We start from the raw sequence: 15,749 nt of genomic DNA, 5'->3' as shown, positions 1-15,749 counted from the left end.
GTTCTAATAGGTGTGGAGTGTTATCTCATTGTTTTAATTTACATTTCCTGGATGATATATGATATGGAGCATCTTTTCATAGGCTTATTTGCCATCCGCATATCGCCTTTGGTGCGATGTCTGTTAAGGTTTCAGGCCATTGATTGATTGATTGATTGATTGAGACAGAGTCTTGCTCTGTCTCCCAGGCTGGAGTGCAGTGATGTGATCTTGGCTCACTGCAACCTCCGCCTCCTGGGTTCAAGTGATTCTGCTACCTCAGCTGCCCGAGTAGCTGGGATTACAAGCATACACCACCACACCTGGCTAATTTTTGTATCTTTATTAGAGACAGGGTTTTCCAGGCTGGTCTCGAACTCTTGACCTCAAATGATCCGCCTGCCTCAGCCTCCCAAAGTGCTGAGATTACAGGCATGAGCCACCCTGCCTGGCCCCATTTTTAATTGGGTTGTTTTCTTATTGTTTAGTTTTAAGTGTTTGTATTAGTCCATTCTCATGCTGTTAAGGAAGACATACCTGAGACTGGGTAATTTATAAAGGAAAGAGCTTTAATTGACTCACAGTTCAGCATGGCTGGGGAGGCCTCAGGAAACTTACAATTATGGCAGAAGGGGAAGCAAACATGTCCTTAGTCACATGGCAGCAGCGAGGAGAAGTACAGAGTGAAGCGGGGAAAAGCCCCTCATAAAACCACCAGATCTCACGAGAACTCATTCACTATCACAAGAATAGCATGAGGGTAACTGTCCCCATGATTAAATTACCTCGCCCCAGGTCCCTCCCATGACACGTGGGGATTATGGGAACTACAAGATGAGATTTGGGTAGAGACACAGCCAAACTATGTCCAGAGTTCCTTATGTTTTGAAGACCACACACACACACACACACACACACACACACACACACACACACACATTCTTTATTAGCTGTCTTCTACAAATACTTTCTCCCAGTCTATGACTTTTTATTCTCTTGATAGCACCTTTTGAAGAACAGGATTTTTTTTTTTTTTTTTTTTTTGAGATGGAGTCTCACTCTGTTGCCCAGGCTGGAGTGCAGTGGCGTGATCTCAGCTCACTGCAACCTCCGTCTCCTGGGTTCAAGTGATTCTCCTGCCTCAGCCTCCCGAGTAGCTGGGACTACAGGCGCCCGCCACCACGGCCAGCTAGTTTTTGTATTTTTAGTAGAGACGAGGTTTCACCGTGTTGGCCAGGCTGGTCTTGAACTCCTGACCTCAAGTGATCCACCTACATCTGCCTCCCAAAGTGCTGGAATTACAGGCTTGAGCCACCACACCCAGCCAAAGAGCAGGAATTTTTAATCTTCATGAATTCCATTTTATCAGTTCTTTCTGTCATGGATTGTGCCCTTGGTTTTTTATCTAAGAAGTCATCGGAGAAAGCAAAGGTCATCTAGGCTTTTTCCTATGTTATCTTCAAGAAGTTTGATAGCTTTGTGTTTGACATTCAGGTGAATGATCCATTTTGAGTAAGCTTCTGTGCAGGGTGTAAGGGCTGTGTCTACATTCATTTTTTGGCACGTGGATGTCCAACTGATCCACCTGTCAGTTCTTTCACTAGAAGCACTCTGCCTTGATTGCTGTAGCTTCCTCGTGCACTCGTCAGTCCCTTAAGTTTCACCTCCTCTTCCCCTACCATACAGCAGCCACTCCACTAGTGGCCTTCCAATGGCAAGTCCCATGGATTCTCTCCAGCATGCCTCTTGTTTGTGACTCCATTCTGTTGTGTGACCTCATGTTTGTGTCACCTTTGCATTGGGGTTTGTAGAGTTGGTGCTGAGGTTCTGGCTTTGGGAAGGTGACCTGACAGGAATGCAGGTTGAGGTCAAGGTATCATTACTTGCAAGTGCATACAGCTGCCTTGGGGAAGTGGCATGTGTTTCAGACCCACAGTATTCTGAAGGTGTGTACTGTGATTCTCACTTCTTATGCCTTTGGACGGGCCTTGGTCACTGTGGCCAAGCAAGTGGTCAATGGGATAGCCCTGCTAAGATGTACCAAGCCTGCATGGACCAGCTGGCATGGATGGAAGGGCTCAATAGCACTGGGCCTGGGGGAAAGCAGAAAGGGGTGGGCAGCTTCCAGAACCTTCCTGGGGCCTGACAGTCCTGGCCCTGCTGTAGGTGCTTTGTAGCCCTGGACTGGCTCTGGACTCCTACCAGCCCTGTGGGATAGCCCTAGCCCTGTTATAGAGATAGGACACCCTGCACAGAGAATGTTGTTACTTGCTCCAAGTCACAGTTTAGGAAGTGGCAGTGCCAGGATTTGACCTGAGAGCCCATGCTGTTGGCCACACTGCCTCCCTAGCCCCTCAAAGGGTCTGATGAGGTTAGGAAGAAAGGAAAGACAAGAGGGAGGTGTTGGGGAGTAAGCCGGGAAAACCTCACCTTCCCCTCTTGTTCTTTAGGCCTTCTTACCTCCTCTCTACTGGTCCAGAAAGGCCCTGGGGCCCTGCCTGGGACTGGTTCCCACCATGGACCCTGCGTGGTGGCAGCTCCTGGAGGCCTCTGTGCTGGAGAGGGTGCCTTCCCTGGAGGGCCTGTGGACCAGAGAGGAAGGATGTAGCAAGGGGTGGCCTGAGGAGCTCCCCTTCTGGAATACAAGAGAGCAGGAGGCAGCAGCCTATCTGGTTTTCATTTGAGAAGAACAGAGTCGGTGTCCCCAGACCAGGACTGTCCCGGCCTGATGCCTCAGGGAATCCTCTCCAGCTGGACTAGCTGCACTGACAACCTCACAGCCCCCTTGGGGGGCTATGTGGAAGTTTCTATCGTGAGTACCCAGGATGGTATTGAGCTTTCTCCTTGACAAGCCTGGGTTCTAGCAGCTGTGAGCTTGGCCTCTGTCCAGCGCAGGCCTTGGCTCACAGGCCCTTCAGAAAGTTTCAAGGGAGGAACTGACACTACAATTTTTTTAGTCCTAAATTCCCCATGTTCCTGTTTCCTCACCCCCTGAAAATGCAAAGGGCCAGTGTTCCTGGTTTAGGGACTGTGACAAGGGAGGCTGCTGGGAGAGCGTGGAGCATGTGCTACCTGGGCACCTTGGAAAGACGCATCCTGGCAACTGCGCCAGGCAGAAGACTGGGCAGCCGCAGGTTTAAACCCTGGGCTTCCAGGCCCAAGAAGGGGGACTGGGCCCTGGGGAGCTGTCCCATCACAAGAAATAACCCTGGATGCCAACCACCCAGAACCCTAACACCTTTTCTCAGGCAGGGGCAGGGAGGGGTGAGGAGATGCCAGGAATGAGGTCGGGCAAGGAGGCTAAGCCTGGAGAGCCTGGGCATGCAGCCCGCCCACTGGTCTGCCTGGTCCCTTCCATGCTGGGGTGGGTGGAGGCTGAGGGTGGTGGAGGGGATCACAAATAAGTTATCTGCCCCTGAGCTCTTGCCATCCTCTTGGTGCCCCATGGCTACTCCAAGGACGTGCCCATCCCCAAACCCAAATCACCCCAGAGCCGAAACTGCTGCTCTTTCCTCCTGGGTGGCACCCACCCACCCCCTGCCAATCAAAACTCCCAAAGAACTCTTTTCTCTGCCCTGTGTAAACCTCTTTTGTGATTAAAGTAATTCCCAATGAAGGAACACATTCTTTTCTGAATGATCTGTAGGCTTAATCTTCCCAGGGCATATTTGCATTTCAAGTGGTGTGCTTGTACAGATAGAATTCATCTGTAATTGGCAGAATGAAGGGGCGCTTACTGCAGGGGAGGGAGGAGGTGGACTTTCCCAGGCCCCCTGGGCCCCTCCCTGATGTCCTCTTCTCTCCTCCTCCACGCCCATCCCCTCAGTGAGGGGTGGAGCTGGGTGGATTTGGAGGTTGACTGAAGAAGTGCAATGGCTATTATTCCTTTACTAATTGAAACTTTTTATGGTGAGACCTAGAGTTGCCAACTTCTAATTTTGCGGGTTTGTTTTTATCACTGGTTTCCTAACACCATCACTTCACAGCACCAAAACATGAAGGAGGAGGTCACTTCAGTCTTCTCAATGGAGTAAATTTAGCTTTACACAAATATACCACAGGGTTGTCAGATTTTTCATTTTGCTACAGATTGGTGCAAACCTCACTGGGGTCTGGCATTTGAGAACCACACACTGGATGGCCCTTAAGGCCCTGCCCAACTCTAAAAGGCCGCAGTTTTCAAATTCCACCATCACACTGCGTTAAAGATGCATCGCCAAATGTGAATCATTGATGATGATGTCCATTTATCATAGTTGCACATAACTTTCTATAATGGAAATGGCTCCAGGAGGTAGGACAATAGAGGGAGACTGAAGAGCAGGGAATAAAGAAAGTTAGGAGCAAACGAGGGGGCAGATCGGGAAGAACACCTGCCCCCCAAACCTGAATCCATCTTCCCAGGGTGCTCTGTTAGACTCCTGAGCTGCAGAAGGCACTTTCATATTCCTGTCCTGGAAACGTGTGTGTGTGTGTGTGTGTGTGTGTGTGTGTGTGTAACAGCACAGTAGGTGGGCACAGCACCTGACCTTTATGTAAGTTCCCACCCACGAAGCCTCACCCCTTAAAATGCTCCCTGTGGCCTGGCCTTGCATATGACACTGTGCCCAACCCCCAAGCAAAAGACATGAAGATGCCAGAATGGCACATGGCAGATGTCTTAGAATGTGGGGACAGGGGACAATGAGAGATGCCAACTCTGAGAGGACAAGGTCCCAAGCCCTCCAAGGAAGGGGCCGGTTTCCAGCCTTGGTTTGTTTCTTCACAGGCCGCCCCAGCCCTGGCTCCCAGCTTTTCTGGACCTGACCAGGAGGCTTTGCTCACAGTTTTTCCCGTTCTCATTCCAGGTGTGTGTGGCTGCTGCAGTGCCCTACGCCCCAGGTACAAAAGGCTGGTTGACAACATCTTCCCTGAGGATCCCGAGGTGGGTCACGTCTCTGGCAGGCGTCGTGGCTCTCACGGTCCAGGCAGGGCCTCTGACGGGGGCAGCTTGGAAGCCAGGCCTCCTGCCGGAGGGTGGGGGGAAGGCAGGCCCTGTCAGGGTCCCCAGACACTGAGCCTTCCCAGAGAAACTGGAACCTGGGCCACACCACCTGGGCAGGGGTGAGAGGCTGCTAGGGACATGAAGGATGAGGGCATTTGGATCCGCAGAAGGCAGCTGAAAGTGCATCTCGGTATGCTTGTGGCCATCACTGTCCAACCGAGACATCTTTCTCCTGCGTGTCTCTGCGTGATTGCCCCTGGAGCTGCTAACTCTGAGTGATCGTAGCTCCCTGCTGCTCAGTGTGAGGACTCCCCTGTCTTGGGTTGGGCTCAGGAGCCCAGGTCTTTCCCCCTGGCTGCCACCCTCTGTGTCTGCCAGGTATCTAGGGGCGTACACACAACTGGCCTGGCCTCCAAGCCACCTCTCCACCCGTCAGGCTGCTTTGTGGGTTGTGGTCTGGGAAACATTGGGATCTGATGTACTTGACTTGCTCTCTGGGAACCAATGGCCTGTCTTGATGGGAGCATCCTCTGTAGAGCTCCCTAAGAGCTGCAGAGCTGCCTTCGTCCTGTGTGTGCCTCGGTGCCGGCTCTCCAACATTTGGGGTGTTTGTTTGTTTGTTTGTTTTTTGAGGGGAAGGAGTCTCGCTCTGTCGCCAGGCTGGAGTGCAGTACCACGATCTTGGCTCACTGCAATCTCTGACTCCCTGGTTTAAGAGATTCTCCTGCCTCAGCCTCCTAAGCAGCTGGGATTACAGGCACGTGCCACCATGCCCAGCTAATTTTTTGTACTTTAATTAGAGATGGGATTTCACCATGTTGGCCAGGATGGTCTCGATCTCGTGACCTTGTGATCCGCCTGCCTTAGGCTCCCAAAGTGCTGGGATTACAGGTGTGAGCCACCGCGCCCTGCTTGGATGGCTTTTAATGATGCTGTATCATCTATTCTTAGACACACACACACACGGTGTGTATATATATACACACCCATACGCACATACATGTATGCATTCATGTGTATATATCCATACACATCCACACACATATAAACATTATACATTTGTATCACTTGCTATTCTTTTTTTTTCCCCCTCTGAGATGAAGTCTCGCTCTGTCGCCCAGGCTAGAATGCAATGGCGTGATCTCGGCTCGCTGTAACCTCCACTCCCCGGGTTCAAGCAATTCTCCTGCCTCAGCCTCCTGAGTAGCTGAGATTACAGGCACTCACCACCATGCCTGGCTAATTTTCATATTTTTAGTAAAGACAGGGTTTCACCATGTTGGCCAGGCTGGTCTCAAACTCGTGATCTGCCCACCTCAGCCTCCCAAAGTGCTGGGATTGTAGGTGTGAGCTTATAACTAAAACTATGTTTTAATCATCTGCCTGTCACTGAAACCCACATGTGGCCTGGCACATCCATAAAGGGCACTCTGTAAATGCTGATTCAGTCGAATGATTATTTTTCTCTAGACTTGAACTCATCTAGCCGTAGTGTGGCCACAGTGAGCACAAGTTGTTTTCTCCTGCAGGATGGACTGGTGAAGACCAACATGGAGAAGCTGACCTTCTATGCTCTCTCAGCTCCAGAAAAGCTTGATCGTATTGGCGCCTACCTCTCTGAGAGGCTCATCCGTGATGTGGGTCGTCATCGATATGGGTAAGTAGTTTGGAAGGGAGGGAGGGAGAATGTCAGGAACTATATTGTTAGGCTAAACATAGGGTCCTTTTAAGAAAATGATGGCCAGGCAGAGTGGCTCACACCTGTAATCCCAGCACTTCAGGAGGTCAAGGTGGGAGGATCACTAAGTTCAAGACTAGCCTGGGCAACATAGCAAGATTCCATCTCTGCAAAAAATTTAAAAATTAGCCAGGTGTGGTGGTGCACACCTGTAGTGCCAGCTACTTGGGAGGCTGAGGCAGAAGGATCACTTGAGCCCAGAAGGTCGAGGCTGCAGGGAACCATGATTGTGCCACTGCATTCCAACCTGGGTGACTCTCAGAGTAAGACTTTGTCTCAAAAAAAGAAAAAAAAAAAAGAAATAGATTATCAAACAGACCAAGAAAACTGGGGACTGGGGCTAAGGAGTATATCCCCTGTGATCTTCCAAAGGCAGGTGATGCTGCTGCCGAGGTTTGGGAAGAAGAAGGTGTTGGCTTCCTACAGCACCTCTTCCAGCATCCATTCTCTCTTGTGTTTCCATACAGAAGCCCTCATACAGTCTGGGGCCTTAATAAAAATTGAGGCTATGATTGCACCGCCATCCTCATCCAACCTATCCTGCCTTATCCCACTTACTGTCTTGAAAACTAAGGAGGAGTCATCTACATTCTAATAAGAAGACAGAGTTAAGGGCAATTTGTCCATTAAAAATACACTTAGGTGAAATATTTATCAACCTTCTGAAAAGAAGGGCTTTCTATGTTTAAAGAGTGAAGAACTCTTAAAGCAAGTGACTGATCAATAGACTTAACTGTTGAAAAATTTAAATATTTTGATGTCAATGAAGAAGCACTCAGACCAGGCACGGTGGCTCATGCCTATAATCCCAGCACTTTGGGAGGCCGAAGGGGGAGGATCACTGAGCCCAGGAATTCAAAACCAGCCTGGGCAACATACTGCCCATCTCTACAAAAAATAAACAAAAATGAGCTGGGCGTGGTGGTATGCACCTGTAGTCCCAGCTACTCGGAAAGCTGAGGTAGGAGGATGGCTTGAGCCAGGAGGTCAAGGCTGCCGTGAGCTGTGTGTGCGCCACTGCACTGTAGCCTGGGCGACAGATAGAGACTCTGTCTCAAAAAGTAAAAAAGAAAGAAAAGAAAAAAGAAACACTCAAAGTTTAAGAGACAAACAACAAAAAAGTATATTTGAAAATTAAGACAAAGGATTCAAACTTATATATTAGTAGCTCATACCAAATAGTGGGTGGAGTGGAGAAACTGAGATACTAAGAGATTTGAGGCAAGGGCCACAGACAAGCGACTTACAGGAGAGGAGAGAGAACTTGCCACACACGTGGGATGACACCCAAAAGACTTGTGATCAAAGGTACATAATGAAATATTAAGATACTAACTTATTAAATTCATCACAAAGGAAATATAATTTCCAGTATTAACCAATAGATGGCAAAATGGGAGGCATTTTCATTCTTTTCTAGAAAGAGTACAAATTGGTTGAAACTCTCTAGAAAGTAATTTTGAAATAATGTGTCAAGAGCTTTAAAAACACTTATGCCCTTTGACTCAGTAATTCCATTTCTATTTGTTGATCCCAAAGAATCCTTTTTTTTTTTTTTTTTTTTTTTTTTTGAGACAAGGTTTTGCTCTGTCACCCAGACTGGAGTGCAGTGGCATGATCTTGGCTCACTGCAACCTCAGCCTCCTGGGCTCAAGCCATCCTCCCACCTCAGCCTCCCACATAGCTGGGACCACAGGCGAATGCACCATGCCCCGCTCATTTTTGTATTTTTTGTATAAATCGGGTTTTACCATGTTGCCCAGGCTGGTCTGGAACTCCCAGGCTCAAGCAATCCTCCCGCCTCGGCCTCCCAAAGTGTTGGGATTACAGGCATGAGCTACTGTGCCAGGCCCCAAGGAATCAATGTTAAATACAGTCTACCTTCACACACAGAGATGTTTGTTATCTTGTTATTTATAAAAATGAAAAAGTGGAAATGAAATGTCCAGCCGGAGGAGAATAGGTCAGTGAATCATGGTGTATGTCATTTGATAAAATGTTATCTAGTCAATGAAATTGGTGTTTATAAAGATGCTTTCCATATAATTTGGAAAATGCTTTAAGTAAATGAAAACCAGAATCCATAATTATGTAGACAGTATCTGCAATAAAGTTAAAAAATCAACAACAACAACAACAAATCTAAATGGCTAGAAAATATAGTAAAAATGAACATACTGGCCAGGTGCAGTGGCTCATGCCTGTAGTCCCAGCACTTTGAGGGGCTGAGGCGGGTGGATCACTTGAGGTCAGGAATTCAAGACCAGCCTGGTCAATATGGTGAAACCTCATCTCTATCAAAAATACAAAAATTAGCTGGGTGTGGGGGCATGTACCTATAGTCCCAGCTACTCAGGAGGCTAAGATGGGATAATCGCTTGAACCCAGGAGGCAGAGTTCGCAGTGAGCTGAGATCACACCACTGCACTCCAGCCTGGGTGACAGAGCAAGCCCCTATCTCAACAACAACAACAACAAAGAACGTACCAATATGTTAGGAGTATTCATTTTATGAACAGTGTGGCTGGGGATTTTTGTTTTGTTTTGTTTTGTTTTGTATCTATTTTTTCTATGTTTTTCCTAAATATTCTTTATGTGGATGTGTTACTTCTACAATAAAAAACATGAATTGCAGAGCACATTGTGTTTGCTGCCCAGACATCATGCCACAATTCAGAGACTGAATGTCAGGAGAACACTCAGATATTCCTGGGGGCGTTGCTCATAGGGGCTGAGGGTTGGGTGGATTCAGGATTCAGGCCGCGGTTCTCAGTCCTGTTGGTTCCATTCTCCACTGAGTCTTTTTTTTTCTTTTTGAGATGGAGTCTCGCTCTGTCGCCCAGGCTGGAGTGCATTGGCGTGATCTTGGCTCACTGCAACCTCTGCCTCCTGGGTTCAAGCGATTCTCCTGCCTCAGCCTCCTGAATAGCTGGGAGTACAGGTGTGTGCCACCATGCCCGGCTAATTTTTGTGTTTTTAGTAGAGACGGTGTTTCACCATGTTGGTTAGGCTGGTCTCGAACTCCTGACCTCGTGATCCACCTGCTTCAGCCTCCCAAAGTGCTGGGATTACAGATGCGAGCCACCACACCCTGCCTCCACGGAGTCTTTTATAGCCATCCTCTACTTTCATCGACTCTAGCCTTTCTCCTGGTCTAGGCTCTTCTCTTTTCGTTCAGATGATGGCAGTAGCCTTGGACATAGTCTCCCTGCTCCCCATCCTGCTCTTGTCCTTCCGGGTTAATACTGCTATGTATGATCTTCAACACACAGACCCCAAGCTGTACTTTCCTAGCTCTCTGAGAAAAAAATCCAGCATCCTCAGCTTGACTTCTGGGGTCTTCCACAACCTGCCTGTAACCCAGCCAAGCCCACCACCCCCGCCACACCTGCTGTAGACCCACTCCACATGGACTGGCTGACCACCCAACTGGCTCTGTGGGTCTTTCTGGTGCTCTCCCTCACTTTGATCTCTTTGATGGGCCTCCCCCTGCAGCTGCCCATCAGCCCCACTGCCATCTAAGGCCCCTTCCTCCTGGCAGGAGAAGACAGAGCCAGTCTTGAACTACAGTGAAATGTGCATGGTGCTGATGGGGTGGAGAAGTCTAGAAAGCACAGGCCTCACCAGCGAATCTTAAATCAAGCCACCCTTGGTGTAAAAAGCAGGATCCAAATCAATATGTTTCTGTAATCATTGTATATAATAAAATGAGGTTACATCCTGAATAAGAGCAAATCTACCATGCATGCTGATTATATTAAGGGCCTTGACATATTGTAAATTATACTCAAGCAAGTAAAAATGACTTTATCCTAGGTTGAACCTAAAACTAATATGCTAGCTCTAACATTAAACACTTAATACTAATTTCACCAGCTCTCTCTTCAGTGATGGTTCTCTCAGTAAAAAATGTCCTAGAGCCAGCAGAGCCACTCAGAATCATTCTACTGCCCTTACAACTGCAATTCAAATTTAGTACCATTCTGTTAAAAATAGCCATTGTGGCCTCTAAGTATTTAAACCCTGAAGGCCTCACTAAGGGCTTTGTTCATAAACATTTGGAGAAGAAAAATCTGTTAGATTTGATCTCTTATTCTGTCTCTCTTTGCCCTCCCCATCTTTTTGTACCCAATGCCACATACATCATCATTATCTTCCTCATCACTGATGGCAGCTTTGGAAGAGTAAAATATTCTCATGCAGACAGGGTGAGAGGCTGTGTCTTCCTGCCATGATGCAGGTGTCTGTATTTGGCGTTTGACCATACGGACATGAACCTTGGATGCTGGACCCAGGGGCAGAACCACCCTCATCTGCCCCACTGCCTCCCCACGTTGTCACCCCATTTCAGTTGTGTGTGGACTCTGGCTCATAGGTGTTTAGCATAGGGATGGTGGTGGGCAGCCAAATGTGAGCAGAGAGAGGATGAGATGTGAATTTCAAGGCATTGTTCATGGGCTTGCAGTATGATGGGCAGTGATGTGCAGAACAGCGAAAACCGAGCAGTCCTTCTATTTTCCCTTCTCTTTACATTTCCCTTCCAGTTCAACTCCAATGTGAGCACGTCCCCTAGAAACTAAGGGAGAGCAGGGGAGGGAACAGCAGTGCTGGGCAAGACTGGCTCAGTCGACAGTGACCCCTGAGCGTTGATGGATACAGAATGCCATATAAGACACCGTCAGGATCCCCAGTGCCTGGAGCTCTCACCCAGCTAGGACCAAGCCGTGGTGGATGGAGATGGCCACGCCAGAGGGTTGGGCTTCTCTAATCTGAGGACCCTGGCCCTGGAGCTGACCCAGAGGCACTCCTAAGAGATACACATTCACCAGAAGGACCCTGAACTTGGTTGGAGGATGGCTGACCTTGAGATAGGGATACCGCAGACGCTTACTAGATGAGGAGGGTCATCCCTCCCTTCCTTAGCTGAGGTCAGCCCTCTCTCCCTACTTCTGGACTCCTAAAACCCAGAAGGTTCTGTCTAGGAGTGGGCTGACCAAATGCACTCAAACCACCTGGAACAAGAGGTTCTTTGTCCAGGCCACTGCTCTTGAGCAATTCTTGCGCAATGCCTGGCCCTACTAAAGCTGCCTCCCTCATCCTGCCTGCTGACCCTAATCCCTGACCCTGGATCTGCCTTTCCTCTCCAACTAACCCTGGTTCCCAGACTTTACTCCCCACTCCTCCTTTCTTAGGCCAGTTCAGATTCTCAGACCTGTTATGACTTTGTCCTTCAAGGACACCCACCCCAGATCAGATCTCTGCTGGTAGTAACCTTCTGACCTGGGGATCCCAGGTTCTGTTCCTTTTGAGTGTGTAACAGATTAGACACACTCAAGAAGGTTACAATAAAATAGCACAAACATGGAGAGCGTTGGACTCGGGGCTTCCAAGGTCCCATTGACTTCGAATTATCTAAGATGCTTTGAAAAGCTCAAGTTCATAATTATAAACATTCCATCCTTACTATTGGATCAGAGACGAGGAACAAAGGATCATGTGTTCAGAGAACTGGGCCTTGTACTTCTTTACTTTTCAGTTTCACTTCTACCATAATTTTCGCCTTCTACCAAAATGGAAATTTTCCACTTTCCACTCTTGGTAAGTAGCCAATTTATTTTTTTATTTTTTTATTTTTTTTCATAGCAGATGGTTTTTCCATATCAGGAATTTCTGGAATTTTTTGCAGGAAGAGGAAAAGCAGTAATCTAAGCTCTGAGGTTCGCGAGGCCTTGAGTTTCTTCTCTTGCCCAACCCCACCCCTTCCTTTACATCATTTAAACACCATAATAATGGTGAAATGCCGCAGATCCCTTCATACAGAAGGATGCCGGGATGATTCGTAAGGGAAGAGAATCCCAAGCTGACTGCCCTCATTTCTTACCCACCATGCTTGGCTGCCTGAAGGTGTCCAGGTCTCTCTGCAGGGAAAGCCTGTCTCCTTTGGAAGGGCTCCAGCCCAGTCTGCTTCCCCAACCCTGCAGAATTCAGTCTGTACACAGTGGACCTGAAACATACTGGGACTGGGTCTGCAAGGCACGGCAGGTTTCCTGGATGGTGATTGTGATGGCCTCTGAAGGGCGAGGCTGCAGAGCCAGGAATGGCTGTCCCGGGAGCAAGGAGGAATGGTAGGCATGGCTCCCGCTCACCAGAGGAGCTCAAAGAGCCAAGGCTGCCTTTGTATTTGAAAAACACTCTGTGGATAGAGCATGCCTTGATCCATCTGTGAGTGGACCCAGATAACTATTCAATAATACTTTAATTTAATATCATTAAAGAATCATTTAATAGTAGTTGACTCAGCTATTCTAGATAAAAGAAATAAACATTTTGTAAAAGTGGAAAAGAACATTTCAGCATTTAAAGGCTGTTTTATTTTCTGGTTGCTTGGTGTAGAAGTTAGCTCAAGGGTACGTAAGAAGTAGCTGATACCTTTTTAAAAATTTAGAAGTCATGACTGCTGTTAATTTATTTTTTTTTATGTTTGGATTTGCAAAGCTAGCTTAAGTATGAGGCAGTCTGACTGCAATATCTGAAACTGGGTAGCTGTCCCAGGAGGTATTGTGGAGCCTTGTGTTGTAGCCTTGAAAGAGCTCCTGAAATTGTCCTATTGTCATCCTCCCTATGCTTTTTGTTCACCCAAACTTTGTTAAAAAAAAAAACAAAAAAAAAAAGACAAAGACTAGCTAATCAGGAATTTTTAAATAGGCCAGGTGTGGTGGTTCACACCTGTAATCCCAGCACTTTGGGAGGCCGAGGCAGGAGGATCATCTGAGGTCAGGAGTTCAAGACCAGCCTGGCCAACATGGTGAAACCCCATCTCTACAAAAAATACAAAAAATTAGCCAGGCGTGGTGGTGGGCACCTGTAATCCCAGCTACTTAGGAGGCTAAGGCAGGAGAATCGCTTGAACCCGGGAGGCAGAGGTTTCAGTGAGCCGAGATTGCACCATTGCACTGCAACCTAAGCAACAAGAGCAAAACTCCGTCTCAAAAAAAAAGAAATTTTTTGTTTTTAAATATCTGCCTAACATTCAATGATGGATATGACTTGGGTCAAGACATAAAGAAGAACGAATCTTTTAATTCATCCTTTATTACATTTACAGCATGTGAACCTGACTTTAGAGTTTCAAGCACCTTTAACATTTTAAAGTCCTGTGGTGGCAGCTTTGCTGCGATCTTGCAAGAGAGGCCTTTTGCTACTTCATTTTGACTCAGGGAACATCAACCTGATTCCTGGGCACCCCAAGTAGGCTTTACAGTTTTCTGCTTACTTTACCTCCCCTGTATTTTCTTTGTATCAGGAGGTACTTTTCTATTCCACATGATTTGACATTACAAGTAGAAGGATCACCATCCTGTAATGGGCACATGCGCCCAAACTCTGAGTTCATGAAGCCTTGCAATGATCTCCCATTTAGCAGGATAGGAAACATTTCTAGCTCTTGCTTCCCTTTCCAATGAGGCCAGTCACTTGGTTTGCTTTGGATTGCTCAGAATTCACCTTTATTTGTGCCATCAGGTTTCTAAAGCACTCCCAAACCTGATTATTAGGTGCCTGTACTATTTAGAGTATAAAGAAACTCAAAAGACAGTGGCTCCAGCAATATGAAAGTGCTTTTCCTCTCTCTCACATCAGTCTGGAGTAGGCCAGTGGGCTCTGCTCCATGAGGTCATTCAGAGATCTTCAACACATGGCTTTCATCTCTGGATCTCCAGTTGTTTCCACTTCCCAGCTGGTAGGAAGAGGGAAAGAGAGAGGACATAGAGGGCAATTGTGTCTTACAATCAACAGATGCTGATATTGTTCACAACACTTTCTCTTAATTAATTAATTAATTTGTTTGTTTATTTTTGAGACAGGATCTCACCCTGTCCCCCAGGCTGGAGTGCAGTGGCTCAATCATGGCTCACTGCAGCCTCAACCTCTCAGGCTCACGTGAGTCTCCCACTTCAGCCTTTGAGTAGCTGGGATTACAGGCATCCACCACCACGCCTGGCTAATTTTTGTATTTATCATAAAGAAGGGGTCTCGCCATGTTGCCCAGGCTCTCTTGAACCCCTGGCTCAAGCAATCTACCCACCTCAGCTTCCCAAAGTGTTGGGATTCCAGGTGTGAGCCACCATGCCCTGGCCACTTCCCCTCATTTTAATGGCAGTGTTTTAGTCATGTGGTCTCACCTCACAGCAAGAGAGACTGGGAAATGGAGTCCCAAGTGAACAGCCACCTGCACAGCTAAAATTCTGAATTTCTAGGGAAAGGCAAGGGGACATATTTTAGGGGAGACATCTAGCATTCTGCCTGGGAAATTTAACTCCAAAACTGTAAAGGTTTTAACCAGAATAATTTCTGAAAGGTTTGCAGCAGCTTCCTTGTTAGAAGTTCAGAACAAAACAAAACAAAACAAAAACAAAAACAAAAACAAAACACAAAACCTCTCTTTCTTTAGAATGCAAACGCTTTCTAAGTGAAGGATGTATGTTTTATGATGTAGACATTACTAGTTATGTCACACTCTTGGAACAAATATGGAGTTTGAGCTTAGAGGTGCCCTTCTCCTTCTCATTAGGAATTTGATTCTTGGCATTTTTCTTGGGATTTATGAGAAGCATTGAAGAAGACGACTAAGATAATTGGGGGTTGTCCTGTGAAGGCTAGTTTGGGAGAACTTGAGTATATTTAGCACAGAGGAGAGAACAGCAAGAATAACAAATGAGACTGTTATTTTCAGGGGTTGAGGAGCTGGAGGTAGGAGATGGCATGTCCCTCTTTTTTGCTTATTCTGAGAGTAGAATTGTGAATAGAGAATAGAGGATATTAGGCTTTAGGTTGACATTTTATTTTGTTACATTAGTCCATTCTCAGGCTGCTATGAAGAAATACCCAAGACTGGGTAATTTATAAAGAGGTTTAATTGACACACACAGTTCTGCAGGGCTGGGGAGGCCTCAGGAAACTTACAATCATGGCAGAAGTCACCTCTTCACATGGCGGCAGGGGAGAGAATGAGAGCCAAGCAAAGAGGAAGCCCCTTATAAAACCATCAGA

General features: G+C 47.1%; 1 protein-coding gene across 1 annotated transcript in view; it reads left to right on the top strand.

The window, feature by feature from the left end:
* Positions 1 to 15,749, top strand: part of EFR3B (EFR3 homolog B) — a 111,296-nt gene that overhangs the window by 44,225 nt on the left and 51,322 nt on the right. The window contains exons 2-3 of the mRNA XM_030920463.1: positions 4,827 to 4,903; positions 6,493 to 6,620. Of these exons, the coding sequence (XP_030776323.1) occupies positions 4,827 to 4,903; positions 6,493 to 6,620 (205 nt within the window). The remainder of the gene's footprint in view (positions 1 to 4,826; positions 4,904 to 6,492; positions 6,621 to 15,749) is intronic.

Source organism: Rhinopithecus roxellana, chromosome 17 (assembly GCF_007565055.1).
Source record: "Rhinopithecus roxellana isolate Shanxi Qingling chromosome 17, ASM756505v1, whole genome shotgun sequence".
Classification (NCBI taxonomy): domain Eukaryota; kingdom Metazoa; phylum Chordata; class Mammalia; order Primates; family Cercopithecidae; genus Rhinopithecus; species Rhinopithecus roxellana.
The sequence above is the reverse complement of the archived record's forward strand: the minus strand, read 5'-3'. Positions and strand labels throughout refer to the sequence as shown.